Source organism: Sparus aurata, chromosome 8, assembly GCF_900880675.1.
Source record: "Sparus aurata chromosome 8, fSpaAur1.1, whole genome shotgun sequence".
NCBI classification, from domain to species: domain Eukaryota; kingdom Metazoa; phylum Chordata; class Actinopteri; order Spariformes; family Sparidae; genus Sparus; species Sparus aurata.
The window spans coordinates 19,756,103-19,784,099 of record NC_044194.1 but is presented as its reverse complement, the minus strand read 5'-3'; the positions used below and the strand labels follow the sequence as shown (position 1 = coordinate 19,784,099).

Below are 27,997 nucleotides of genomic sequence, written 5' to 3'. Positions count from 1 at the left end.
CTCCTGTGTCACAGAGTATAAAGGCGCTGATGAGAAAAAAGAAAAAAAAGAAAAAAAAGAGGCGATGTTGCCTTCAATTGTCCGAGCCTCACGTCATGGAAAGAGTTACTTTGTTGCAGTGCGCACAGGAACAAACCCAAAGAAACAACACCGAGCCGTGATGAGAGCTGATGCTCAGTAGGAGGAAACTTTTTTTTTTTTTTTCTCGGATGCTCGTTGTGCTCCTTTGTTTTCTTTAAAGGATCGACTGGAGATGCGCAGGAACCTGTTTACAAGGAAAACGCAGCAAGTTTCAGTCTGAGGGAATGCGAACCGGGCTCGAACCGCACAGGGATACCAGTGCTCATCCCTCCGTTCCTCCTCACGCCATGGCACTTTGTCTCGGAGGTGTGTTTTTCATCGAGGACCGTGTTGAGGTTCTGCAATGAGAATCAAGTGTCCCAGAAGTGAACAACGCGAGGTCGCGGTCCAGTCTCTGAGGATTAAAACCACCGTCTGTGCTTTTGGAGGAGCTCTCTGGTGAAAAGCAGCTCTGTTTTTTGGGTTGTTTTTTTTCTTGGGAACCTGTTGTGTTCGTGATGTGGAAAGAGGAAGAGGGTCTGTTATGAGAGAGTCTGTGTGTTATAGAGCCTTTAAAGCCTGAAGTTATTGTCAAGACTTTTATGCAGGGAGGATAATAAGACAATAGAGTGAGAGCCTCCATGGGCTGAGGATGCTAGTGGTCACAGGAGGAACATTTTGATTTTTGTGGCAGATAGAAGTCACAGTCTTATTAACTGTTCACCTCTCCTGTGTTTACTTACTGTCATATCATTAATTTACATCCTGTGCTGTCACACACCTGAGCCTACAGCTGCCATGTAATTTGAGATGAGTTTAAATATTACAGTGAGCTAGTGTCAGATGATTCCAGCACAGCATGCAGCAGCACAGTAGCATCGGTATCATCTAGGCGCTATGTGCATGTAGAAGTTGTTGCTTTAGGAACCTGCTGGAGTATCAAGATGTCAGTGAAAGCCAAAGCACTCTACACTTTTCTAAGTGAAAACAAAGAGGAGATCAGTATCCAGGAGAATGAGGAACTGGTTATCTTTGACGAGAACTCGGTGGACGGTTGGTTTCGGGGCGAGAACAGCCGAGGGGAGAGGGGTCTCTTCCCTGCCTCCTATGTGGAAATTATTCGCACCCGCTCCAACTCTAACGTGACCGACTGCTCCATCAGCCCGGCAGGATCTTTAGGAAATGACTCCTCCTATTTCCCCTCAACCCCAAACACCACACTGCATTCGCAGCAGACTTACTATGATGACGACGACGACGACTGGGACGACTGGGATGACAGGTCGACAGTGGTGGACGATGGTGACCACACTAGGAGCCCTGGGGCAAACGGGCATGCCCATCAGAGTCCCCTGTCCAACAACCCCAATGTGCACTACCGGTCCAAACCACACATGGAGAGACAGGACAGCATTTCCAGCTCGAGGAAAGGCAGTATGGTGGGAAGGAACTTGAACAGATTTTCCAGCTTTGTCCGCTCAGGGGTCGAAGCATTTGTGTTGGGTGATGTGCCCATGATGGCAAAGATAGCGGAGTCGTACACCATCGACATGGGTCCCTTGGGGCCGGGATGGCAGGAGAGTCCTCAGCCTTTCTCCTGCTCCATTGAAGACCCAACAAAACAGACAAAGTTCAAAGGCATCAAGACATATATTTCATACCGGGTCACGCCGAGCCACACAGGGCATCCTGTTTACCGGCGCTACAAACACTTTGACTGGTTGTACAACCGTTTGCTGCACAAGTTCACTGTGATCTCCGTGCCTCACCTGCCTGAGAAGCAGGCCACGGGGCGATTTGAGGAAGACTTCATCGAGAAGCGCAAAAGGCGACTGATCCTGTGGATGAACCACATGACCAGTCACCCAGTCCTCTCCCAGTATGAAGGCTTCGAGCACTTCCTGATGTGTGCTGACGACAAGCAGTGGAAGCTGGGCAAGAGGCGGGCGGAGAAAGACGAAATGGTTGGTGCCCATTTCATGCTGACCCTCCAGATCCCTAACGAACACCAGGACCTTCAGGATGTAGAGGAGCGGATCGACACCTTCAAGGCCTTTGCTAAAAAGATGGATGACAGTGTGATGCAACTCACACATGTTGCCTCGGAGCTGGTGCGCAAGCACCTGGGTGGGTTCAGGAAGGAGTTCCAGCGACTGGGAAATGCCTTCCAGTCCATCAGCCAGGCGTTCATGCTGGATCCTCCTCACAGCTCAGAGACCTTCAACAACGCCATCTCCCATACAGGCCGCACCTACGAGAACATTGGAGAGATGTTCGCAGAGCAACCTAAGTATGACCTCTTCCTTATGCTGGACAAGCTGTCGCTCTACCAAGGCCTGCTCGCCAACTTCCCCGACATTATTCATCTACAGAAAGGTAAAATCATCAATGAGTCGTTTCAACATGTGAGAGATTTATTTTATTTTCTCACACGTGCAAACTGTATTAAAAATAAACTAATAGTTAAGAATATTAATAATGATTGCGTCCAAAATCAACACAGATGTTCGAATGTTTCCGCAGCCTCCCATCTGATTTTTATTCCTGCAGCTTCAGTCATGTTTTAACTAGGTGTTCAAACACAACTTCCTATGTTCCAATTTAGACTGATTTCAAATCTTTAATGTGCCAAAATGTTTAAGAAATACATTCCAATTCACAGATTAGACCACTACAAGCAGCAGTCAGTCCTCATTACCTGAACTTAGACGTACGATATACATCATTTTCTACAATTTTCAATATATTTATCCCACCTACCACTTGTTCATAAGAGACTAATACACTGATTTCAGTAACCTGCTCCTGAAGGGAAAAATCCCTGGTGTCTTCCCTTCCTGTCTAACCACCATGATGCAATAAGGAGTTTGTAGATTATCACCGAGTACATGCAGCTTTGGTTGAAAATCAAAATCGTCCTAAGAAATTTCTGTAATAAGCCCGTGGACTCGCTTCTAAACGTCTGTGAAGTCGAGCAGGTGTCCTCTAGCTGATTATTATTGAACCTAAATACACAACCATGAATAAGAACTTTGTAACAAGTGGAATTCCCGTCACCAGCAGCAGCTAGGCTGGGAAAGTGTTGCCAGAGCATCAGTAACAGTGAAGAATAATAATCAAAGTGTCTGCTAATGGTAACAAACTAAACTGACGCCCTGTGATCACGTTTTGTTTCTCTGTCTGCGCTATTTATTTAGTTCTGGCTGACGGATTAGGTCAGGTTGCGCCTCCAGCATCTCCTCTCCCCTCATCACAGACACACACACAGAAATGCCATATGAACCCAAGAGTGAAACACAGTTTTGTTCAATGTGTCAGTCTGGGATGAATATGAGGTCAGAGTGTTTGCCTGCAGACGCACACACCCACGTACTGCTACGTTCTCCCACTTAAACAAACACTGTCATAACAATGATGGACTTTGACAACCTGAGCAGACAGGTATTTGAAGAGAAGGTGGTGTAGTATTTGAGAAAAAAATCCCTTGCTAGATGTTTACCGCATATACTGATTAGATTATTCAGTTCTTTTTCAAGCAAAAAGGTCTAACACTCTCCTGTTTTAGCTTTTTAAATGTCGAGAGTCACAGCTTTTCTTCGTTTAATAACAGTAAACTGAATATCGTTAGGTGTTATGTAAAGCAAGCAAAGCAAAAACATTACAGTGGTACTGTAATAAAAGGTACACTTTGTTAGATTTTAAGTTGAAAACATTGAAATATTAACTAAATGATCTGTACTGTGTTCGGAGATATTTGCTGAAGTTGGCATACTAAATTACGCTAACAGTGGCTACACTGGAGATAATGCTACATGTTTTGAGTAGGAACTCAGCAGGTGGCCAATTCTTATTTGTTGCACGATTTTAATACAGGTTATACAAAATTAAATTATAAACTAATTGGACATTTACAGAACACATACTCCAATAGAGAGTCATACCAGAAGTGTCTCCTGACGATATACAATCCAAACTGTGTATGTATCAGAGAGCTCAACTTTCTAAGAGTAGATGTCACTTTAATAAAAACTCTTAATACTATTAACATTAGGTTACGTCAAGTGTGTCTACAATAACTGTCACTAGAGACAGAACATATTCCAGCTATTTACCTGAGTAGTGACATCAACATTGTGTTTAAAATGGATGTTTGTGTCTTGGTTCACCCAAGATCCCTCTTGGTTATGTTCAAAGTTTGATGAGACAAATAGGTAACAGTTTTGTTGTGGTGTGATATTACAACCAACAGCCATCATGTGACAAGGACACCCGAGTTGGGCTGGGCTGGGCAGTCAGAATTAGTGATATGTTAGATGACCTTGGTCATCCTCTCACAGCTCAGCTTTTAGTAAACAGTGAGTAAGGTAGTAACTCTTGGAATCCCTTTTTGAACGTCACCAGTCATTCCTGTGGTCTTTTGATTGGGTGGTTCCTTTTGACATCTTGTAATGTAGGTTCATTTTCTGCTACATTATACTTGTAGTCCCCTTTGATAACTGTGGTTACCCGTCATATATATATATAGATCATCCAAAGTAGCTCCTCTTTTTTTTTTTTTCTTTTTTTTTTTTTACAATTCCTTAGTTTCATTGGGAATCGGATACTAGTAGTACAGTACAGTAATAAATCAGTAACATCATTGGCTAATACTAGTAGTGTGAAAAATGCTCATGATGCAGATTATCGGTCTGTCCCTAACTACTTCTTTCTGAATATGTATTTTACTCATCATACCTTCACATATAAATATCTGAATCAGTCAGTTTCTTTAGGGAGTCACTGTGGTAATAAGTGATTCAGCTTGTTTGCAGTTATCAGTTCTCATAGCAGCTGATGTTGGAGATTCACTACTTGTTTGGTGAAAGATCCTGATCCACCATTGCAGTAAATGGCTTCATTTGCTCTCATGTTATTAGCATAACGGTGTTTAATCAGTAACCTCACTGGCCTGAAATCATGAAGCACACCATTGTCCTGTAATGGTAACATTCCCGATTTGAATACTCTTTCACAGTTGTGTTTGCGATAGCTTATTTTCATAAACCTCCAGGTGAAATATTAGTTCTGCTCCAACGTAGTTAGATGTTTTTACTTTTACAGGACAGTCAGAGCTCTGTCATATCAGCGTGCTGTGTCGGCTATCAAACAAATACCGTATCAGTAAACTGGAGTTAGTTTAGGCCGAAGGAAAGGGCTGCTACCAGAGAGTTATCATCTCCTTCAAACAGCTGGTGATCATTATCACAGAGGTCATTTGTGATACAATTCAGCTAGTTACGTGTAGTCACTCCACCCAGGAATGAATGAGAAAAACAAAGCCATCTGAATGATATCCAAGGGTCAGTTCACCCAAATGACAAAAATGAATATGATTATTAAACCCTGGTGGTGTCAGGTCGTGCCAAAGTTTGAAGATATCTTGCTGTGAAATGTCATTTTTTAAATGCCTGGAGCACCCAAAAAAATTGAACTGGCCCTTATGTAAAAACAAGTATCAATAAGTAATTCCTCTTACACATGAAAAGTTCAGCGCATAAGCAAATACAAAAGCTGCTGGTCAGTTGGCTGATTCCTAAACTTTAGAAGGCTGCTGAGTCAGTTTTCTAGCTTCATGGCTTGTGCCACTCTTACACTCTTTATGTTTTACCATGATCTCGAGATTGTCACTTTGAGCCACACCGTTGTCATTTTAAGGGAACAACTAGAGGAAATGAAAATAAAGAAGGTATACAGGTATTTAAATGTTTTATGCAGACATACTTGGCACAACAACAACAAAATATATTCTCCTCTCAGGATGATGAAATATTTGTTTTTCAGAATAATATTTTAAAGAATTATTGTAGAGCAGGCGATCAGGGTATATTTGCACAGGCCAAACGTGTGCAACCAGATTCATGTAATATGTTCAGAGTGATGATATAATATATCTTAGGATTTCCAACTGACGTTGAAATTAATAACCATGGCTATCTTTTGGCAAGTGCAGTCAAAATACTTGTGACTATGCAGTAGGGCTGGGCGATTAATCGAATTTTGATCGCGATTTCGATTTTGGCTTCTCACGATCATGAAAACACTGTAATCGAAGAAAAACGATTAACGTGCCGCCGCGCGTCGTGTATGCAAATTACTGCGCTTTAAATGCACAGTGAACGCACCTGTGTCGCCTACAGCTGCAGCAGTGAGTGTGTGGATCAATTGTGGAACGAGCGATTGACAACATGGCAGAAAAGCAGCCTGAGCCTTTAGTTGAAAAGAAAGGTAGGACAACTTCGGTCATTTGGAGACATTTTGGCTTCAAATCGTCGGACGTGGAGCAGAAGGAGATTGTTTGCAAAGTCTGTCACACCGTCGTGTCTGCACCCCAGTGCAACAGACAAATTTATTTTAAGTGGTCTCTGACAAAGTATTGAAGGACAGCGAGAGATAATGGAGGCTGTGACATTCATGCTAGCTGAGGACATGTACCCTATCAGTACAGTTAGCAACCCAGGCTTCAAGACACTGGTCAAGATTTTGGACAAGCGGTACGTGTTGCCATCACGCAAACATACAAATATTATTATCATTTACTTTTTTTCTTGTTACTAATCTATCTGGTTGTTTTTCTAAAAGTTATTTTTAAAGTTGAGTTTTGGTGGCTCAATAAATCCTTTTTTTTAAATCAGTGAATAATCGTGTTTATTAATCGTGATTTCAATATCAATCAAAATAATCGTGATTATTATTTTTAGCATTATCGTCCAGCCCTACTATGCAGTGTGTTTCTCCACATATTTTGTATTTCATATCTTTGCAGCTGTACTCTATTTTGGCCTTTTCATATTCTTGGCAACAGCAAAATCAAATTATTATTATTTTTTTTTTAAAGATTTTTTCTGGCATAGACACCTTTATTAAGCAGTAGACAGATAGGAAATATGGGAGAGAGAGGGGGATGTGACATGCAGCAGAGGACCTCCGGCCGGAATCGAACCGGGGTCGGCTGCGTATGTGGCATGTGCTCTAGCCACTCAACCACCTGCGTGCCCAAATTATTGTTTTTGCTTAAAAGTTACTATCTGAGGCCAGATTTTGTGTTTAGTTCTGACCCAAAAGTGTCTTAAGTAAAAAGGATTGAAAATTGCTGTATAATTGTTCCTCATTTAAATAATTATTTTTGCAAATTTTAGGTTATTTTATTCAAGCACAGTTTTTATAAAGTTGATTGTGTTTGATTGTGTTTTTATTCTGTTCAACATTTTGGGTAGTACGTTTTATTCGCTTCCATAGATGAAATAGATGAGGAGATTGAGACCAATATCATGTTTGTACAGTAAATATATGAACCTGGAGCCAGGAGAATGTTAGCTTAGCTTAGCACAAAGACTGGGAGCAGGGGGAAACAGTGAGCCTAGCTCCTCGCAGCACCTCTAAAGCCCACTTATTAGCACGTTGCATATGGGATTGTTTAAATTCCGATTTCCGTATCTGAAATGCCTCTGATGCTGTTTAAGATTTGGATCAGTTATCAGCCAGAACGCAAGTTTAAGCACCGATCCTATATTACACAATGTCTTCATTAGAATTTGGGAGCCTACTACTTCCTAGCAGTGTCCCATACATCCTTATGCATCTTAACAGATTGTTGTACTCCCATAGCAGTAGCACACATCTATTAGTGGCAAATTACTTGGGTAACTTCAAGGACATCAATAACATAAGATCAATGCAGGGTTGCAAAATATACTGGACAGCTGTACAGCACAAACATACCCTCAGGTATCAGAGTGGTACTTGTTATCAACCTATAAGCAAAGTTTAGGTTTCTGAATCAGTATTAGAAAGGAAAAAAACTGTATCATAAAATTACTAGTTATATGTTGTTCGCTAAAACCATTCCAAAAACAATGTGATGAATAGCACTAATGCATATTATATGCTGGACTGTTTTGTAAGCTGCGTGTACCTCCTGAACTTGTCATTGTCAGGTTGCCAGGTAACCACTGGCAAGCTATATATGAAAAAAGGATAATTTTGGTAACCGTAACCAAACCCCACTTGATAGCAGTAGAATTTCATTGCCAAAAGACATGTTCAGTCAGAGACCTTCTTCCCTCTGCTGAGTCTTCCCCACCAGTCCAGATAACGCCCCTTGATGTGACTTGTGTTCTGCTGAACCAGATACAGCTGTGGCAACACTCAGAACACACAGAACTGAGGTCGACCCTTTCCGGTGCAGTCCTCCTCCTCTTCATCTGCTCATTGCTTCTTTTCCTGCCTGACTTTGCCCTTCACTGAGATCCTTTTTCTTTGTAACTGTGATCCTGGTGAGCATGTGAACTACAGGAATGTTAACTGTCTTTGAGATGTGGTGTTGGGCAGCAACTGCATGTGGCCTTGATAAAATGGATCGAGGGAGGAGAAGGGTTGTGGGTTATGTCAGAAAGCTGTCAGGGTGTGCTCCCTACATTTCTTTCTCCCATTTTCTCTGTCCTGTTTTGTGTTTCAGTCAACAGATCTCTAAGCCTCTTCCCTGTTTGTCTCTGTTGTTGCTCAATCAGCGAGTCAGTCTGTCTCAAAAACGTACCTCTGTTTCGTTCTGCTCTTCACATCTGTCTTTTTCTTTTTGATCTTTTTTCCCCCTCGTATCCTTCGAAAGACACCTAGATCAGAATTGTCTGGGAAGCAGCTGTCCTAGTTTATACATTGGAGAGAGTAAATCTATAGTTGGTCCAACAGCTTGGTCCTCTAACTGCTATACTTTGAACCTCTGCCAAACTAATCCCATCGTTAGACCTTGATCTCATTTGAATAAATCCTGATCTGAAGGGTTAATCACATTCCATTTCTATAGAATAAAGGGCTTCTGTGGCTTTTGTGTAAAAAGGCAGATGTGAGCACTGCTGGATACAATTGCACTGCCTACTATTTATTATTGTTATTAATTAGTTATTTGTTGGTGATCCTGGTCTCTGAAAATCATTATTCTGTTGAATGGGTAGCACTTTATTGAATTATTGTACATAATCATAAAGTGAGCAATACAGGTCTGGTATCAATTTGATCTTAATTATTAAATGTGTAATATATGGATGTATAGACACATTAAGGCCCAATCCCAATGCACCCTTTGCATGTACTACTATGTTTATTACTACATGTCAGGTAGGGCGAAGTGTTAGGGCTACATGGCACTCCAAACAAAGGGTTATTGGATTTCTCTGTCATTTCAATGTATTTTGGTCCTTATTTTTATAGCAAGCATAAAACAAATGCTCACTCAAGTTCACCGGTGTCTTGCTAGATAACTAACTAGCTAGCTAACTACAAGGTTGGGTTGGTTTCTGATTTTGCAGGTCCGGTGTACAAGCTTAAACCACTTAGATTTTTTTGCCAACTAACTGAATTGGCAATTGTATAATGTTCTCTTCATGTTGAGTCGAAGACAACTAGCAGATTGTGGCTAGTCAGCAGGAGCCCAGGGTTAGCTGATTAGCTTCTTCTCAGACAGACATCCCCAAGAGAAGTCTCATCAGAAATGAATTGGTACAGGTTATGTTGAAGCTTATAAGCATTACATGCTGTTTTTGTAGCCTGCAGTAGGAAGCTTCATTTTGATCCTCTGCTCCTGTATGCCCTGTTACAGTTACTACAAGATGCTGATAATTAAGGGTGTCACGATTTCGATTTAAAATCGAAATCGATCAAAATTAGGTCACAATCTCGAACTTCGAATTTAAAAAATGGAATCGTCGATGCTGCCACGCTCCCATGTCACAAAAAAAAACACATCCGTGTTGAAGTGCTGCGAGTCAACCTCCTCTAACTTAGCTACTAGCTAAGCCAGTAGCTATTAGCTACAGCCAGCCAAACAGCATGGTGTTGCACCATTCCTGTTCGGCTCCCGGATCGTGGTCGGGAAGCACAGGGGAGATGATTTCCTCCAGGGCCGAAGTTTGTGTTTACCTTCGGGGTGAACCCCTTTCACATGTTAAGCTGGTCGGGAAATAATACCAGGGAGCTTTGCTGTATCTGGAGGAGCCGTTGCCTTTATTCACAGCCAAACTGCAGCCTATATTGTACACTTTATTGCTGTCGCCAGTACTGCTACTCCTTTCGCTTCTCCTTCCTCCGCACGTACGCACACTCCCTCACTCTCGCTCGCCCACACACACCTTACGCACACACACCTCATGCACCGCCCTGAAAGGGGCTACGCCACTCTTACAACAATGGCAACTGCAGATGCAGGAGACCTATCGACAGAACATGAACCCCCTCCTCCTTCACTGAAGTTGCCGGTCAGGAAACATTTTGGATTTCCAGTGAGTTATGTTGACAACGTTCGCGTTGTCAACAAAAAAGCCACAGTTTGCAAGCTCTGCAGAAACTAGATGGCAGGTTATTTTGTTTAAGTTTCCAATTGACTGAAGATATAAGTCATTGTTACATTATGTTGTTAAATTTGACAATGTAGTGTGGCGCATTGCGAACAAAGGTCAGATATTATATTGCATAAAAGTCTAGTCTAAAAATGGCATAGCAACCTGTGCTTTAAAAAAAATAAATGTAAAAATCGAGAATCGAATTGAATCTTGACCTTAAAATCGAAAATGTAATCGAATCGAGGATTTGGAGAATCGTGACACCTCTACTGATAATACAGTGTCAGCACTTTCTGTATCTGCTTCATTTCTTAACTTCTTTTGTGAAACATCTTCAGTAAAATGTTTTGGAAAACTCATTGCCCTGCAAGCTTCACATAGGTGAATACTTGCACGGTCGCTGTTGCCATCTTTTCTCAATTTTTACTCAGCTGAAGTCTTATCCTTTTTATTATTTTGATGTTAAACTTTAAAAGAAGAGAAGTTAAGTTAAATGCGTAGTGAAAAGTGAAAACACAATGTGTTGCAGTTGCCCTGATGGACTGCAGTGCTGCTACATTCTCATTGATGGGTTCTTATTATGTTCCTCTTGGAAGCAGCTGAGTCTTGTGTGACAACTTGTTGTGACATTTGGTGTCACTGGTTCAGTCTAAGACCTTTTAACAAACAGGTTAAAGATGCTGCATTTGGTATCCCTCCTCTAATGTCATTGCAGACTGGCAGGGTAGGAGCAGAGGTTGCTTAGTTAGACTATAAAGCACCTTTAGCGGCTAGGTATTGAAGCAGCGATCGTTTTTAGTTGATGACGTGATTGATAGTGTGAAATTGTGGAGGAACTATGAGCATTCATTCTTTTCTATCTCCATCAGATGAGTGGCAAATGGCGTTGTCCATGATGCAGCTGCAGATGGCATACTGGAAATGTCTGGTTGTGTCTGTTTTGGTAAACACTATCGATGACGTATGGGGGTTGAGGAGTAAAACCTGAAAATGGGATGGACCCTATTTCAACAGGTATTCGTGTGATTGAAGCTGATATCATGTTCTGTAGATTTAGTAGCTGACAATGACTGATCTGAGATACAACCACCTGTTGAGGCTTTGTATTAACACAAAAGGGTGCACAATGGAGTGAAACTGACCTGCACCGCTGTGTGGGTATCGGTCCAATCCGATCTGATCACATGTTGTGAAAGATGATATCTGAGGCATTGGCTCTGAATGAACTCTGGCTCTGCATCACCTGCTTCCCCAGAGTGACATGTTGTAGAAAGTACGGGAACAATTTCTGTTGAATATTTGTGGACAAACCAAAACACTTAAATTGAACTTGAAGTTGTGGGTTGGCTGTAGAGGGCCACAGTGGAATAAATGCTTGAAGTACAAGATTATAAATGACCTCAAACCAAAGTAAAAGTCATGACTAATGAGCTGTGGGAATCTGCAGTGAGTTTTTTCGGAATTAAAAGAACCAGACTTGTGCTATTTCCCATTATGTTGCCTCTGTTTTTTGACATCTCGATAACTTTAAAAGGGGCTGTCTTTTCCCCTTCGGTTATTACTTACTGTGAGATAAAAACCCTCTGTGATCCAGAGCAAAGCATTATTCAGTTTGAGAGTGAGCTTGCTCCCCGGGACGTCTCCAGCACGCCAGGCTTTTACTGTGGACAAGAGGTTTAGTTGTCCTCCATATGGCAACACACTGAAAAAACACATGCAGGCTTTATCAGTTTGAAGGAAAAGACATTTTGTTGCCAGCTCTGAGGGAACGTGTGAGCCAAATGCCCACTGATAAAGAAGGGTCGTCTCGCATCAAGTTTTGGTATTGTGCCTGTGGCACACATGAACCTCTTTGTGTTTTGTCCTAACAGTTCTCTGTTGTTTAATTTTTCTCAGTGCTGACCAGGAGCTGATGGCGTGTTTGTTTTAGTTGACAAACATGTTAGAGATTAACATTCCTTTCACTGGTTACAACCTACAAGGAAATATCACACTGTCAGCAGGTAGATTAACCTCGATCTGTGAAACCATGGCTTGGGTTTCAGGAGCGTGCAGCGGACCAGTAAGGGCACCTTTTTAATGTTGATTGTATGGCTACAGTCCCATTGGCTGACTGCGGCGACTATGGAGAGCAAATGTTTTCTCTCTTCTGTTTGCTTTCTTATAAATCTTGATAAAGGTTAGAGCCTCGTCTCTGCACACACTGTCTGTCCTCACGCCTCTGCATTCCTGTCTGCGTTGGCCCAGTGCACTGTTGTTTCACACTGAAGGAGATTACAGATGTCTCCAAGAACTTGGTCTTTACCACCGTCGCCTCCCTCCTCCTCGCAAAGAACCACAGATGTTATGTCTAAGTGGCAGTAGACTGAAAAAGGCTTTAGGTAAGAGAGGAGTTAGCTTACAATGAAAAGACCCCTCGTCATTTTTCTTTATACTCCTGAGTAAGACAAAATATAAGATGCCCCCTTTACGTTTTGCTGTAAAATGCAAAACGTAGCACCATCACTAACTATGACCTCAGTTACAACATCCTTCCATAGGGCCCCCCTCACCAGCAAAGTTCAGTAGATAGTCAGCTTATTTTCATACAGGAGTATGAAATCAGAAAATGCTTCCTTTTCTTTCTTAAAAAAAAAGTTCCACTATACATATTGGAAATACAACATGTAGGACTATAAGAAAGAAGGAACATGAATATGAGAATAATTTAATAAAAGCCGCAGTGTTGGAGCATTAAGCAGCTAAGGAGCCAGGTATTTTTCTATGTATTGTTCATGGAAACCACAAAGGATGTAAAACATGACTCTTAAGGGGAATAGATGCGTCAATTGACAGCAGATGGCTAACATGTTTGCTATAAAAACTTCATAAGCTGGTATTTGACCGATGTGTTGTCAGTTTTTCAGCCCAATATGTGGCCAAAAAATTCATTAATGCCGCTTAAAGGCAGTGCTATTTCTAGTCTGAACGCCTGCTAAGAATGACATGATTTCTTTTTTGCATTATTGCCTCACAGCTGGAGATGACAGGGACAGCTGGCAGCTTTCTGTCTGGAGTTTGCATGATCTTTCTGGCCTAAAGAAATGCAAGTTGGGTTGACTGGAAAACCTGAAGATGGCTGTAGATAGGAATGTGTTCGTCTTTCTTTATGAGTTAGCCTTATGGCGACCTCGACAGGGTGTACCAGCTGGGCTAGGCTGTACTTCCAGTCAACCTTTAATAACAAAAGTGGTTCTGGAGGTTGAATCTCCTGCTGCGTGCCTTGCATTATCATGAATAAATGGAAACTACAAGTCATTGCCGTCTGTATTTGTTCACATTTTGATCATCTCCTTTGGCATCACATTCACCAGTTAGTGTCTGTCCATCTCCAACACAGCTCATGTAACCCTAAACTTTAACATAATCTTCTTTCTCTCTTTAAAATGAACGGAGCTTTAACTGTCAAAGGTTCTGGCTGTCCGCCAATGTAGCTGTAGCCGTGGTAACGCTGACACGATGCTTGTGGTTGGCATAGAGACGCCATTCCTCAGGGGAGAGCATTGTTCACATTGCATTCTTTGGTCTTTTTCTTGTGTCATGATGTTGTTGTGCAAGCAAGCGATCATCAGCGTCGGGGCACTGGAAAGTCTTTCATTTGGAAGGACGTGTCAGTGGAGGTCGGATATCCACTTTGCTCGGAAGACTTTATTGTGTCGTCAAGGACAACTAACCACTGGATCAGCCAAATGTCTTTAATCGCAGGAACATCTTGCATTTTTTATTTGCGCTGCCTCTCTCCAGCAATTGCAACACTTCTCTCTAGACAAAAATTACAGAGCAAACGCACAGAGAAAATGATACATCTGTTCCATAACAAAAGAGCTGGAGCTGTTCTAAATTAATTTTAATGTCACCGTCAGAAACACAGCAGAAAGCCTCAAGACCCGAAGGGTTTTCAATACATCAACGCTCTTGTCTCACAAAGCATAAAGTTATATTGGTGAGCTATACAAAGGAATTATGAGTCACAGTAATGTTCATGCTGGTCGTTTATTTTATATCATGTGTGACGACACAACAGATTTCTTTCAGTGTCTGAACTTTGTCAGACTGGCTGAGTTAGAAACACTTGAAACTCATAACAAAGCGAGACATTTTGTTCAAATGGTGGCTGGAAATCCCAAATACTTCAGTACACATCCATTCCAACATTTGATTCAACTTTGACAACTCCCTTCTTTCTAACAAAAAGTAGGAAACCTGAGCTGAAAAGGGGATGAATTAAATCTCCTCGCAGAGGAATGTTGTGAAATAAACACAGGGCTATCAAGTGGTGATTCATTGTACTTCCCTTCACGATCGGTGCTGAGTGTGTCCCGCTTAATAAACAAATACATCTGTTTAGGAGCATGTCTGACAAGATGTGTGGATTTATAACACCATCTGTGTTGTAAAAGTATAGAATAATTTATATCAGATTCAATCTTATTAAAAGAACATCATCTGTTGAACATATTTTTGCATGGCTCGACTTTAGAGCTTTGGCTTGAGCTTTGAAACTGTTTGAAGTTTCGTGTTTGTTTCCGACAGTCATGGTAGAAAAAGGCGTGGAGGTGCACAACGTAATGCTGAGCCTGTTTCCGGTAACTCATTTTCTGTGCCAATGGGGAAATATTTGTTCCAGCCTGCCATTGCCCCTCTTCAGAGTAAAAATTTGCCATACAACTAAGTGGACGAGGATATTTAATCAGCACATTCCAGCTCAGGACATAAACTCCAGGACGGGTTTTATCTGATGCTGCTGTAAACACTATTACGGTTAGCTTACTCAGCAGTGGGTTTTTTCATGTTAGCGTGTCCTCGAGGCTTTTAAGATCCACTTTAAACACTGGCAGATATGGCAGAGTCCTTTTGACCCTGTCATGCATTCTTTAAGCTGTGTCTCTGCTTCTCTTCTCTTCTCTTCTCTTCTCTTCTCTTCCTCTTTTTTTCAGTTCCATAGCACATGCTGTTCCTTTCCTTTCCTCGTTCCCTTCTCCTCTCTTCCATCAGGACTTACTATCAGTAAGTCATTTATCTTGCTCTGTCTTGTCATGATGGAATAAAGGCTAGCATTTAAAGTGGCAAGATTCTCCAGTAAAATCCTTTTTTTGTTAATGAGACCGTTGCAAAAAACTAATCTCACTGCCAGCGCAGATGTAAATGTGACCAAAATTTAACTCTTTGGTGAACTTTTCAAATTTGTGCCATCTTGACGCTGCTGTCCTTTGAGTAAATGAAAAGTCAGTGATTTCTAGTTTAGCCTGTATAGTATTTAGCCTTCCTCTACTATTCACTAGACTCCAAAAATTTGGTTACAGATAGTTATGAGACAGGATTGTGTGATATAGGCTAAATATGTCTTTGTATACTGAATTAACCCTGTGAATTTAAGCTGGTTGCTGGTTAATGTTAACTAACAGCTAGGCTTAGTTCTCAATCTTGCTAGCTTGATCTCCAGTACAATGAGTTCCTATGGTTAATTCAAAAGATACATCTTCATCAGTGACAGTGTAAATTTATTATCCCCAAGACACCAAGCTAACAAGTAAGCTAGCTAACAGGTAAAACCAGTCACACCATTATCCTTTCAGGCAAGTCTGACCACTATAGACAGTTATTCTGGGCTAATGAAACCAGGTCGCTATCCAAATAAATGGGGAAAAGGCCATAACTCAACTTACCATTGTCACCATAGAGAGAGACAGAGCAGAAGTTATATAGTCTATAAACAAATGACAGAGGGATAGGGCAGCTGACACAGAGACACTATTTACCTTAGTAGTATTCATTGTTACGCTAAAATGATTTTGAAGCTGTTATTTTAAGATGGAAGAGCAACATAATGTTGCTTTAAGTGGTTCGCAACAGTTAGCAGCAAACTAAATATTGGCTACCTAGCTCTCCTGGCTGAGCTTCATCAGACATCTATAACTTGTGACTGTACCGAGAAAATGGGGAGAAGCCGAGCCAGCTGTTGTGCTTGAATCATAATAGCCTGTATTTGACTTCTTAGCTGTTAGTCTACCAGCTCACCAACTAAGCCTATTATTAACCCTGCGAATTCTCTTTTACATAGACTAATATACATTTTGTGCAACTTCCTGTTCTTTTTCTTTTTTGTTATTATTTTTGAAAGGTCAACAGAGAACAAATGTCTCATCAGTTCACTGTGGTGCTTGACACAGACGTCAACCCCTCCACACAGACACACACACACGCACACAGTCACACACACGCAGACTCCTTTAGTAAGAGTCAGTGTTTTGTGGTGACAGGCCTCATTTGTCCCCGGCTGAAAAATGTTTCTGTTTACTTGTCTTTCAATGTGAATAACATCCACTGATCGTACTCAGTCACGTTAGTTCTTCCTGTGTTTGAAGTGCTTGGACCAAATACCCAGATTAGTATATGTTATAGTGTACTGATGAGTCATTCTGATTAAGCAGATTTGGAAAGGAAGACTACACCACACGTTCTTGGTTTTGGACATTAAAACAGTTTAAGGGTTTTCAGATTTACAGTATCCTAACTTAATTGTAATTTAATATTAAGTAATGGTTGTTTCACTACCTCTGTTCACCAAACCATAACCCATTATCTTGGAATGGAAAGCGTCAGGCCCGTTACCTGCCAAGTATCTTTTTCCTTTTTCTTTGCAGAAGAGAAAATTAGGCCAAGTCCAAGTCTTAAAGGAAAAGTGTGGGTGTTGTGTGTTTTGTGGTTTGTATTGCAGCAGTGAAGTCATTACATACTGGGGGCTATGCTTTTACATATTAGCCCAGTACAGTTTCTCTCCTCACACCCCCACAATGTGTTTCACAATTGGAGATTGTATCAAACTTAACCTCTGAAGGGAAAGTACAACTTTTAGAGGAGCATGTGCTCTTTTGTAATGATGGGGTCATTCATTTCATCCGAGATAACATTTTCTCAGTGACTTTGTTTTAGGAACGTAATCACTGTTGCTCAAGGAAGGTAAAAGTCTAATTACATTGTAAGGAAAATAAACAGTTTTTGTCTGTTCTGATTTAAACTGTTTTTTCAGCTAACTAGAAAATCTAACTAATGTCATGCTACATCAACCCAATCATCAGAATAAATGCTGGCAATGTACGTTTCTGCAAACCACAGATATGTTCCAACTTATATTTGTTTTTGTTGCAACTTTATGTTTCTTATGTAAAATTTTGGATTTTATCTTCTGACAACACTGTGTTAATGCCCTGGTGAGGCATACATACAAAAACTACTTGGTTAGGGTTCGGAAAATATCATGTTTTGGCTTAAAGGAGACCTATCATGCTTTTTAATCTTTTTTCTCTCGTGCATGTAAAAGATTTTGAAAGTGAATTCCACATAAACAGAGGCTCAGCTCTCTCACGGAGAACACTGCTCCCGAAACGCCTCGTCAGTAGTCCCAGAATCTGTGACATCACATAGTCGTACATTTGCAAAATTAATGCCAGCGACAAGTTTGGCACTAAAGAATTGATTTAGAGCAGCTGCTCTTCTGTTGTTAGCGATGCTGGCTCACACGTTTGTGAGCTGACCAATCAGAGCCGACTTAATTTTCAGTAAGGGGGTCCTAAAGAGACGGGCGCTAAAACAGAGCGTTTCAGACAACGGGAGGAATACAGTGATGCTGCATGGGACAGTATGTGAAAACGAATGGGATTTTTGAGCACTTAAGCATGTAAACCTGTTCTACTTACCAAGAACTAGAACAGTTTAGTCACCTCAACCACGGCTGAAGATGTCCAGTTTTGTCATTCCAGTCAAAAATATTGTTTTTCACCACGGCTGTAAATATCAGAGGCTTGGCAGCCCCGTCTTTGCCCCACATGAAAGTCTGATCATAAACAAATAATGTGAACACGATATGACAGGTATTACAAGTCTCAACAAGTCAGTGGTTTGCAGAAATGTTATTTGACAACATTCTATCCTGGCTGCATATGGCTTCCTGCAGACACCCATTATAGTAAGATTTCTTTCCAAACAGTCGATGTTCGTGCACCACTTATCAGCCCACGTTATGTTATGTTGACTGGTTATATACTCTTTGCAGGGCACAGCCGATGTGTACAAACTGCCGTCTACTCAAGAGGCTCCACTTCAGTTTGGGCCTCTTTCTATAAACGGGAAGATTGATTTAATTAGCTGTGGTTAGCCCCAGCTGAGAATGAGTTAAAATTAGACACACTTGTCTTAAAAATGCCGTGCACTAATGTTTGGATGTTGAAAGAATCCACAGACTGTGCAGAAAAATAATGCTGGCTCTGCTAAAAAAGGACCTCAGTCATGGGGAATAGGGAAATGTCATCATCAGTCTTATATAAATAGAAGCACCCCATGCTGTAAACAAGTACAAATCTTTAAAGAGGGACTTCCGTTCTCAGATTTCATGTTCTCAGATCGATGTAGATGTCGAGAAGAAGTGCTGCACTTCCTGAATTCATCCTGCAGTGACCCTGCGCCCAGGGAGGCCTGTGGGAATGAGGAATTTAGCAGATGCTTGAGTTCAGTCAGCCAGAGGGTTGAGGTCAGAGTTAATCTTGACCGTCCTCATTCCTTTTCTCCGTGTTGCACACACACATACTGTATGACTTATTAAGCAAGACAGGGTGACTGCACGTCTGGAAAAGTCTTCAAAAGCGTTGGATTCTCTTCCCTCAAAAAAAGGCCTTTGTCAGGAGACCTTACTCTTTTATTATATAAAGATGGACTTGTTTTAACAGCAGAATATATATGCACGAGGCTGTTGCCTGTAACTAACACAAGCTGGCACTGTCATGTTATGTCCTGCCCGCTTTTGGCAAAGACTTAATTTGACTTGAATGTATTAATCATGTCTCTAATTAGTTAATCCACCCACCATTTTTCTGTCACTAATGCAGGTCAAGGGCACCCTTGATTAATTATGTCACTAGGAGCTGGCAAGTGCTGAAATAAACAGATGTAATTAGAAATAATTCTGGACCATTTAGTCAAGTTTTCAATTTTTTTGCAGGCGCGATCATGAAACGATTATTTAATTGGGTTGTATGTGGTATTAAATAGTCTGAGATTTAGAAAAAAAATATTAACACAAGCAAAATGCACCAAAAACACATGACGTATGATGACATAACATATTCTCACACAAAAAGACAAAAAGAAACTATGGGACATGAAAAAGTACATAAACAACAATATAAACAGATTGACCAATACCAGTTCATTTAAAAACTGGAAAATGTAAATGATGGGTAGAGCGTTTGAATTTTTGATTTATTAGCAACCATAGAGACAATGGATAGTTTAATCCGGAGGGACATGAGACCATATTTCAAGGTAATACAAAAGGTTTTATACCCAATGAGCTTCCATTAGACAACAGCTAATATGATACTGATACGATACAGTTTTGATATGATCTGATTAGGAAATAAAACACACATAAAGTAATTCAACAGTAATGTTAGTCAGGAAGTTGCTTAATGCTAACATCAGCTAATGAGTCATGTTGTGTTACCTTGATATAAGGATGAATGTGCCTCCACATTTTCAGTGTCCATCATCTATTTAGTTGCTGATCAATTGGGAAGCTGTAAAGTGACAAGTTTGTCAGATTAGGAATAAGGTCTATTATCTTATTGTTTTTCAAAAGATATTATCCTCGCAGGTTTTTAAAAAAAGAAAACTTAGATTCAGATATATTTTTGATTGAGCTTTAAGTATAAATGTTTTACCTAACGGAATAATTGTATTTAAATCGAGGGACAATTTTCGTTCAGAATAGCCAACCTGATTGTAAATTCTGAAATGTACCTTGGGGAACGCTTCAGAAAATCTGTGGGAAAGCCTTATGTACATTTTCCCCTCCCCTGTACAATGTCGTCCTTTTTCTTTTCTTTTTTTCCCTTTCTTTTCTTTTCTTTTCTCAGCCCTTCTTAATCCCCTACAGCATACTAATATCTACGAAGCACAGACCCATGAAGCTGTCACATGTGAAATAGTTCTGTTCTTGCTTTGGCCACAGCCATAAAACACGCGGTAGCCGGTCTGGTCTGGCAAGATAAACAAATCTGGTGACTTTCCACACCACTGGCCTTGTATCATAGAGCATTTAACTGTGGAAAAAGAGCCATATACATACACAGTATTGCCTTTTATTCTGCTACGGCCTTTCTTGTATTGTGTATCTTTAACAGAATGATTTGCATCAAGTGAGAGTGCAGATCACTTAATTCTGATGAGATTTTGCATTAGCAGAGTCAAGCATATTGAAAGTGGATCTAATAGAAGGAAACCTTTTTTTGTCGCTGGTGTTTTGCGGTTGTCATAGAATAACATTGCATCAATTAAGGGAGAAGATATTGCTGCGAGGAAGAACACATCAGAGCTTTCTTTATGATGAGATTTTTGCTTTATTGCTGGTCCAAAAATGTTGATTCAACCCCCCATTACTCCCCGCTCCGCGCACATACACACGACCACGAGTGGCGTTCCTTTATGTCCCACAGATCTGGTGATGCACATTCTCCTCTCATGTGGAAAACAGAATACATGAATGTAGGTCAGTGCTACAGACTGTAGTCCACACGCCTCCTTGCTGGAACAGACTGGAAGTGCTGTTCATGCTTTCCCAGACTTCTGCCAGGAATTCCATACAAAATCCAGGGCGGCATGAACTCACAGATAGAGTTAATGGATAAAACCTGTACGCTGCATTGGATACATAAAAGACAGAGCGACTTGCAAGCTTGTCCAAACTAGTCCTGCAAGCAAGTTTATCTGCGTGATGAATGCCCGAGATCAGTCTTCTTCGCAGTTTTGAGCTCAGCTTGAGCTCGAGACAGACCCACTAATCTGTTGGGAAATGCAGCGTGGCGACATGCCATCAGGCTGCCATGTTCTTTACTCGGAAAGTGACGTCATGGCAGTCTGGGAGAATGTGGTTGAAACTTGTCCGCATCATCTGAAACTAGACGTTTGGTATGCAGGGAAACAAAAAGTAATTGTGTGGTGTGTTCCCTGCTTTACCTATAAAGTGTTCAGCTTTGCAGTCGTTAATTTCTGAAGGAAAAGTTACGATGTTGGTCCTTACTGCAGCTGACATGTTACTGTAGCAGTTTATTTCATATATCACAACGTACAGAAAGCAACACAGACCCACCCAAAGAGCAATGAAAATCTGAGACTGTTTTTAAGACTACATTTAACTTTTATTGCAGCTTCTCTGTTGTTTTGGGGTTTTATTTTTATCCTTTTATCAGAAACACATTTTTACAAGCCCCTCAGTGACTTCTGACTTACTCTTTCAAGTTTATACATTGCCTGAAAGAAAGTGACCATTTAGCTGATAGTGACATTAAAAGATCAGTCCCACCAAATATATATAAACACTAACCTCCAATGAAATTTGGCCATTCACATAGTTTTGGTTGCATTTACCCAGTCTCTCCATATTCAGCCCAATTCAATGAGGATACTTGGAAACTTTTTTGTGGATGTGGACATTTGAATGATTTAAACAGCAATCAGCAGAAGGAATCAGTGTAAAACTCCATTCAACAGATTTCTTAGCTACTCCATTTTGGCAGAAACTGGTCCTAATATGAAAAAGGTTGACAGTTGGTTCAGTCGGTTAGCCAGAACAACTAGTACATTATGTTTCTGGGAGGTCACTACAGGTTAATTGTCCTGATGTAGTGGCATCACATGTAGTGATGTAATGCTTTAGCATACTGACATGGAGGACTTAGGTTCTAAGAACGGCAGCTCGGCAATTTGGTAATTTCTCTGGTTGAAAGCAAAAGCAAAAACAAAGCATTTGAGTGAGGCTACATGTGGTCTTTGCTGTTAGCAGCTGTTAACTAAACGGGCCATACCACAAATTTGCGGTCTCACCTCAGAGCTCAGAGCTCCCCCAGGGCAGTTCAAGCGACAATAATATCATCTATCGCAAATGTTTGATATCGCCCAAGCCAACTGAATAGGCCAATTGCCATTGACTCCCAAACAGCAGGACCCTGGCAGCATACCAGCGACAGCGAACCTTTGTTGTCTAACTCTCATTGGGTTTAGACAAGAAAGCTAAATGGTTAGGTGAAGGAAAACATTTTGGTTTGGCTTGAAATAACTCTTAAGTTACCAATGTGCCATTTTTACATACCAAACCTCAGTTGGATAATGTACGTTAGGCAATTTAACTGCGTAAGTTGAATTAACTGTTCATTTTCTCTTTCACATTGGAGACTAAAAGCTGTCTCCTGGATGAAAGTCCTGCAGTTGTATGACCCAATAATCCCTCCCTGACCTCGTCCCTATGCAGAGTTGGCGCTCTTTATTCTACTCTGCTTGACCTCTTGCTTCGCTGCTATAATAATGATGTAAATGTGAATATAGCTTGTGAGGATGGGCAGCAGGAATGTTATGAGTGGAAACTCCCAAAACCTACAAAATGAAACCAAAGCTATCTGCACGACTAGACATCCATATGTGTAAGCGATAAAATATGTCTGTTTGAGATATTCATCACAGATGGTTATCTCTAAAATGGACAAGTAAAACTGAAACCATTTACATTACCATGCACCATTAGAGGTAAATGGGAACCAATATTTTTATTTTGCATTCAGGTGAACTGACCCTTCATCTCACCCTAGTATTCTGTTCACCTTCTAAATAGACTTCTGTTTTTAAAGTTATGTAATTTTTGATCTCAACCCAGGTGCCTTTGCCAAGGTGAAGGAGAGCCAGCGGATGAGTGATGAAGGGAAGATGGACCAGGATGAGGCCGACGGCATTAGGAAACGCTGCCGGACAGTGGGGTTCGCCCTCCAGGCAGAGATGAGCCACTTCCATCAGCGGCGAGAGGTGGACTTCAAAGACATGATGCAGGCCTACCTCAGGGAGCAGATAGCCTTTTACCAACGTGTTGTCCAGCAACTGGAGCGCACCCTGCGCATGTACGACTGTCTGTAAAAGACACGGAACTGCTGTCCTGTTCAAGATGCCAAAAAAACACAGAGGGGAAAGAAAAGAAGTCTTGACTCTGACATCCAAGTGTTTTGTTGCAGTCGTGTTTGGTTCAGTTTGAAAAGACTTGCTGATAAGTGAAGTGGAAGTTACTGGAGAGACGTGCTAAGCCAGTCAGTCTTTCATTTAGATGGATTCAAAGTCATGTTTTTTGTCCTTCTAAAGACCTACTGTACCTTTTTTTTTTTTATTATTTCTGAAATACACATCACATAGGCAATGTCACAGCATATTGTTTATTTTACATAATTTAAGGTGTAACATTAAAATAGGAATATAGGTTTCAAAATTCATAGTGGATCTATAGTTGATTGTCTTTTAGTGTAACACGCCATGAAACGGGTTCTGTTTTTGAAATTGTCCCCTTCTCTCCATCATCATGCACTTTGGCTCCTCCTGGGACTGATTCAAGTGGTTTCTACGGAGAGAAAAGACCCCAAATATTCCGTGTTTTTTGTTTTTGTTTTTTTTTAAACCAACATCCGATAAACATTCCAGATACTTTTTAATGCCGCATTTTAGGATTTTAAGTCACTGCATAATGAATTGACATTTCACCGCCGTCTTTGTTGAGCGCTCATCTTGCTCAGGTGTTCACTGCCTCAAACTTCATATCAGTTTCTTTAGTGTCTCTTCGCACAAAAAAAAAGTCTGTCTTAACTTTGCACCATGTGGAAGACTCACTGAAACCAAGTAGTTCAGTTAAGTGATGTAATTTTCCTACTTTGTTCATGCAGCAAGTGCCTTTAAGGATCTGAGGCATTCTGATGGAGTGAAACATATTTTTATACATGGACCATTTGTCTGTAGCATGGCTGGTGTTTTTCTGGAATGAATTGTATCTAGAAACAAGTTTGCACATGTTTTTTTTTATACACTATCGGGTCAGAGTGTGTTGGTGTGTGTGGGTGAATGAGTTGGAATGAGTCGACTACTGCGCTGATCAATTCCTCTTTCCGCTGTGGAAGACAAAAAAAATGAAGTGCTATCATGTAGCAGCAGGTTTATCTCGTCAGCTGGTATGCGTAGCGTCCGTATAGTTGAGGTGGATTAACTGGTCGAGTGAGGCAGAACACCAACATGGCATTTCAGTACTTCAACACTTCTGTTGACGCAAGACCAAATTCTACCTCTCACCACAGTTTTGTGTTTGATGTAGTTTGGGTCAATAGCAGTTTAATTTGAGGTTCATATAAATTATTTAAGAAAAACATCTAATATCGTACAGAGTATCTCTTTACCATGCACATGCACAATGACTTACAGATATAGTTTGACATTTTGTAAAAAATCTGCCCGTTTCACGTTCTTGCCACGAGTTAGATGATAACATTATCTCCAAACTCATGTTTGTTTGTTTAATGTGAAGCTACAGCCAACAGATGGTTTAGCTTAGCTTAGCATAACGCCTGGAAACAGGGAGAAACAGCTAGCCCGCCTCTGTGCAAAGGTTGAAGAAAAAAAAAATCTGGCTCGTCTAACGCTCACTAATTAAACATGTGAAAACTTGTTTGTAATTTGTTTAAACTGTAACGAAAAACAAAGTCAATTCACGGTTCTACGGAGTTTATGACGCTGCCCTATCATGAAATAATCAGGCTTTAACACCCTGAGTCAGTACTTTATTGATCCCACTGTAACTTTCGCAATTTCCCCCTGTAGGGATCAATTAAGTATGCATTTTTACTTAAAGTAAACCAACCACGTACCTATCAGCTGTGTGCTGGAGATCCAATTGGAGGCTTAGACACTCACGTTAAAGATGTGTGAGCCTCCTAAATAGCCTATCTTCCTGTGTTATAATGTTTTTAATCAGAACACACATTGTATACCGTGATATTTAGATGTTTCTGTACTGCTCTTGTTCTTGTTGCATGCAGTTAGGACACGGTGATACACTTAGGCTTTTGCATGGATTAAACAAACTATATTGGACGTGCTAGGTGCTGTGAGGTTAATTTTTCAAGCTTCTGAAGGAGCCAGACTAGCTATTTTCTTCTGTATGCTAAGCTAAGCTAAGCAGCCAGAGCCAGATTTGTCCTGCAGACATGAGTCACATCAAACTTCTCATCTTACTCTTGCCAGGAAAGCGAATGTGCGCATTTCCCAAAATGTTCAACTATTCCTTGAATAATAATACACGTACCTTGTTGCTCTTATTCCACCTGCAATCACAAATGCAGTGTCGTGTTTTATACTTTGTTTTTCACATTTAGTGAAATCATTTCTCCACACTGAATGAGATTCGACTGCCTGAGAATTCAGCTCCATTTCTTTACTGTTGGAGTGTTTGTTACTTAAAACGAGCTGTGGCAGTAACGTCACTCATTCTGTTTAACAAGAGAGAAACTTCATTGCAACCTGCGGTCTGCGAGGCTATCTTTAAAGTCGTGTTAACCTCCGAGGTTTATGTGGAGTGACGTCTGCGTTGCACTAAAAAGCATTACCTCACGATGTGCAGGGAATGTCTTTTGCGAGCTTCTCCTCGAGCAGTTCCTGGGTGTTCATTCGTCAGCTGTGACTTTCTCTTTTGTTTTGACGGAGGAGGGTTTGATCTGTTAGCGTTGTGCTTGCGTGTGGATAAAAAGTAAAAATGAAAAATAGTTGCTGTGACGTCTCCGCTGGTGTTTGTGAGGTTCAGAATTTGAAGTCGGGGCCTTATTATGGTCCTCCGATAACACAGAAGTGCTGATTCAGAGAGGCAGGTTTCTCAGTAAACAAATGGTCCCTGTGTGTTTGTGCGTGACTCAGATGTGAATGTCAGTTACTGGTACCGTTCAGTCCACATCTGCAGCCTTTAACTCTTGACTGTCTACATGTGGTGTTGTTTATGTCGAACAAACCTTTTTTTTGCTTTCTTTGCATTTTTTCTTTTTTTTTTAATCTGTCAGCATTTGCACTCATTGCAGTTTCTCCAAGACCAAAGAAGTCAGATGTTTTCTACTGGGCTTCCTCTTTTTTTCAATGTTTTCATGTTTTATTTTTTTTTTACTGTCTTTGGTTGTAGTGAAATGTGCTCCCTGGTTTTGTAATTTTTACCTGTTATACTCTAAGGAAAATGTGAAGAGAGCATTTGGAAAACAGTAAAGAAACACTCAACAAAGGACACCAAAGGCAAAGACAGATTTGGGGCAAACAAAAAAAAAAGAAATCAATGCAAGGTGCAAAAGAAAGAGAGAGAAACCAGTCGAAGAACCTCCAATCAGGTTTCATAACGATGCTTCCCTCTCCTGTTCCAAAGCTGCATGATAAGTTAAGCGCCAGACATTTCACACAAGTGACTGTTGCCCGACATGGATGTGTGACCTGGTGAGTTTGCAGGAACTCTATGCTTTAGTTTCAGTCTCTGAAGTAACAGATGGTGATTTTCAGGAAGTAATTTGTCACTTGATTTAAGGGAAGGGGACTTGAAAATCTTAATAAAAGTAATGATGGTGATCTCTTACTGTCTTTTTTGTGGATTTGTTATTACTGGAATATCAATAAGCAGTTGTTTGAAGTAGCATTTGATACTGAGGCAGACTTCTGTGTTGGTTCTTTCCATTTCTACTAAATCTAGACTATTCAGTAGAGGTGGCAAAAGCACATTACGTTCTTTACTCAAGTAAAAGTGCAGATACTTGTGGAAAGAAAGACTGGTAAAAGTAGAAGCACTGATTAACTTCTTCTTTTAAGCAGAAGTAAGATAGTGCAGGCTCTGAAATGTACTCAAAAACTCTCTCTGATCGACATTTCTACCTGCCATTTCTGTGAGAAGCTTATTGAACTCACATCATATTAATATAATTCAAAGACTATTGAAGGTGTGACAGACAGATAGTTGATTGTTGAGTCTCATTCCCAGGACGTCAAATACTGACATTTTGAGCAGCAAGCAAATGATAGAAAAAGAAATCCAGGCAAAGGGGTGCAGGGATACACCTTTTCTTCCCCATCTGAGTCTCACTTTCTGTCTCTGTCATGTTTTATGTCTTTTACATGGTTTCATCATGTGATTTTGGGAAGGAATGGAATAAAAGGAATAAAGCTAAAGTAACGAGCCTGTTTTGAAAATGTAAAGAGTAGAAAGCTCTAGAAAACTCCTTAAGTACAGTGAGGAAGTATTTTTTACTTCATTGCTTCCCACTTCCTTATTCAAGTATTTTGTTTTATGGTTATAACAATTGAGCATCATATTTTATTCGCATTGATCCGCATAACTCTTGTCTCAAGAAGCAAAAAACCCCCAAAATATTTACCAAGAAAACACTGATGAAAAACATGCATCCACCTCATCCAATGAGCCTTTGCTGTCATATTCTTACTGTGTTTTTCCATATTCCACACTCAGTTCATCAGGGTATTTGTGAGCCGGATTTGATGACACATACAAACAGTTTGTCCTGAATAAAAAAAACCCCAAACAAGCACAGCCAGGAGCTGTTATTGAAATGTCCCTGCACGTGTAAACATACTGACACAGTGATAAAAGAGACAGAAAAATGTGGACATGTTGCCAGAAGTCTCACTGGAACAGGAAC

At 40.7% G+C, this 27,997-nt stretch overlaps 1 protein-coding gene across 1 annotated transcript; it reads left to right on the top strand.

The window, feature by feature from the left end:
* Positions 1 to 18: 18 nt before the first annotated feature.
* On the top strand, positions 19 to 26,920 carry snx33 (sorting nexin 33). Its single transcript, XM_030425485.1, has 2 exons — positions 19 to 2,436; positions 23,170 to 26,920. Exons 1-2 carry the CDS (start codon positions 1,005 to 1,007, stop codon positions 23,421 to 23,423), a joined length of 1,686 nt encoding a protein of 561 aa, XP_030281345.1. The 5' UTR covers positions 19 to 1,004; the 3' UTR covers positions 23,424 to 26,920.
* Positions 26,921 to 27,997: the final 1,077 nt, after the last annotated feature.

Bases quoted from the DNA above. Each gene is read 5' to 3' on its own strand.
- snx33 (XM_030425485.1), top strand. From the start codon at position 1,005: ATGTCAGTGAAAGCCAAAGCACTCTACACTTTTCTAAGTGAAAACAAA. The intron at 2,437-23,169 runs GTAAAATCATCA...ATCTCAACCCAG, and splicing joins CATTATTCATCTACAGAAAG to GTGCCTTTGCCAAGGTGAAG.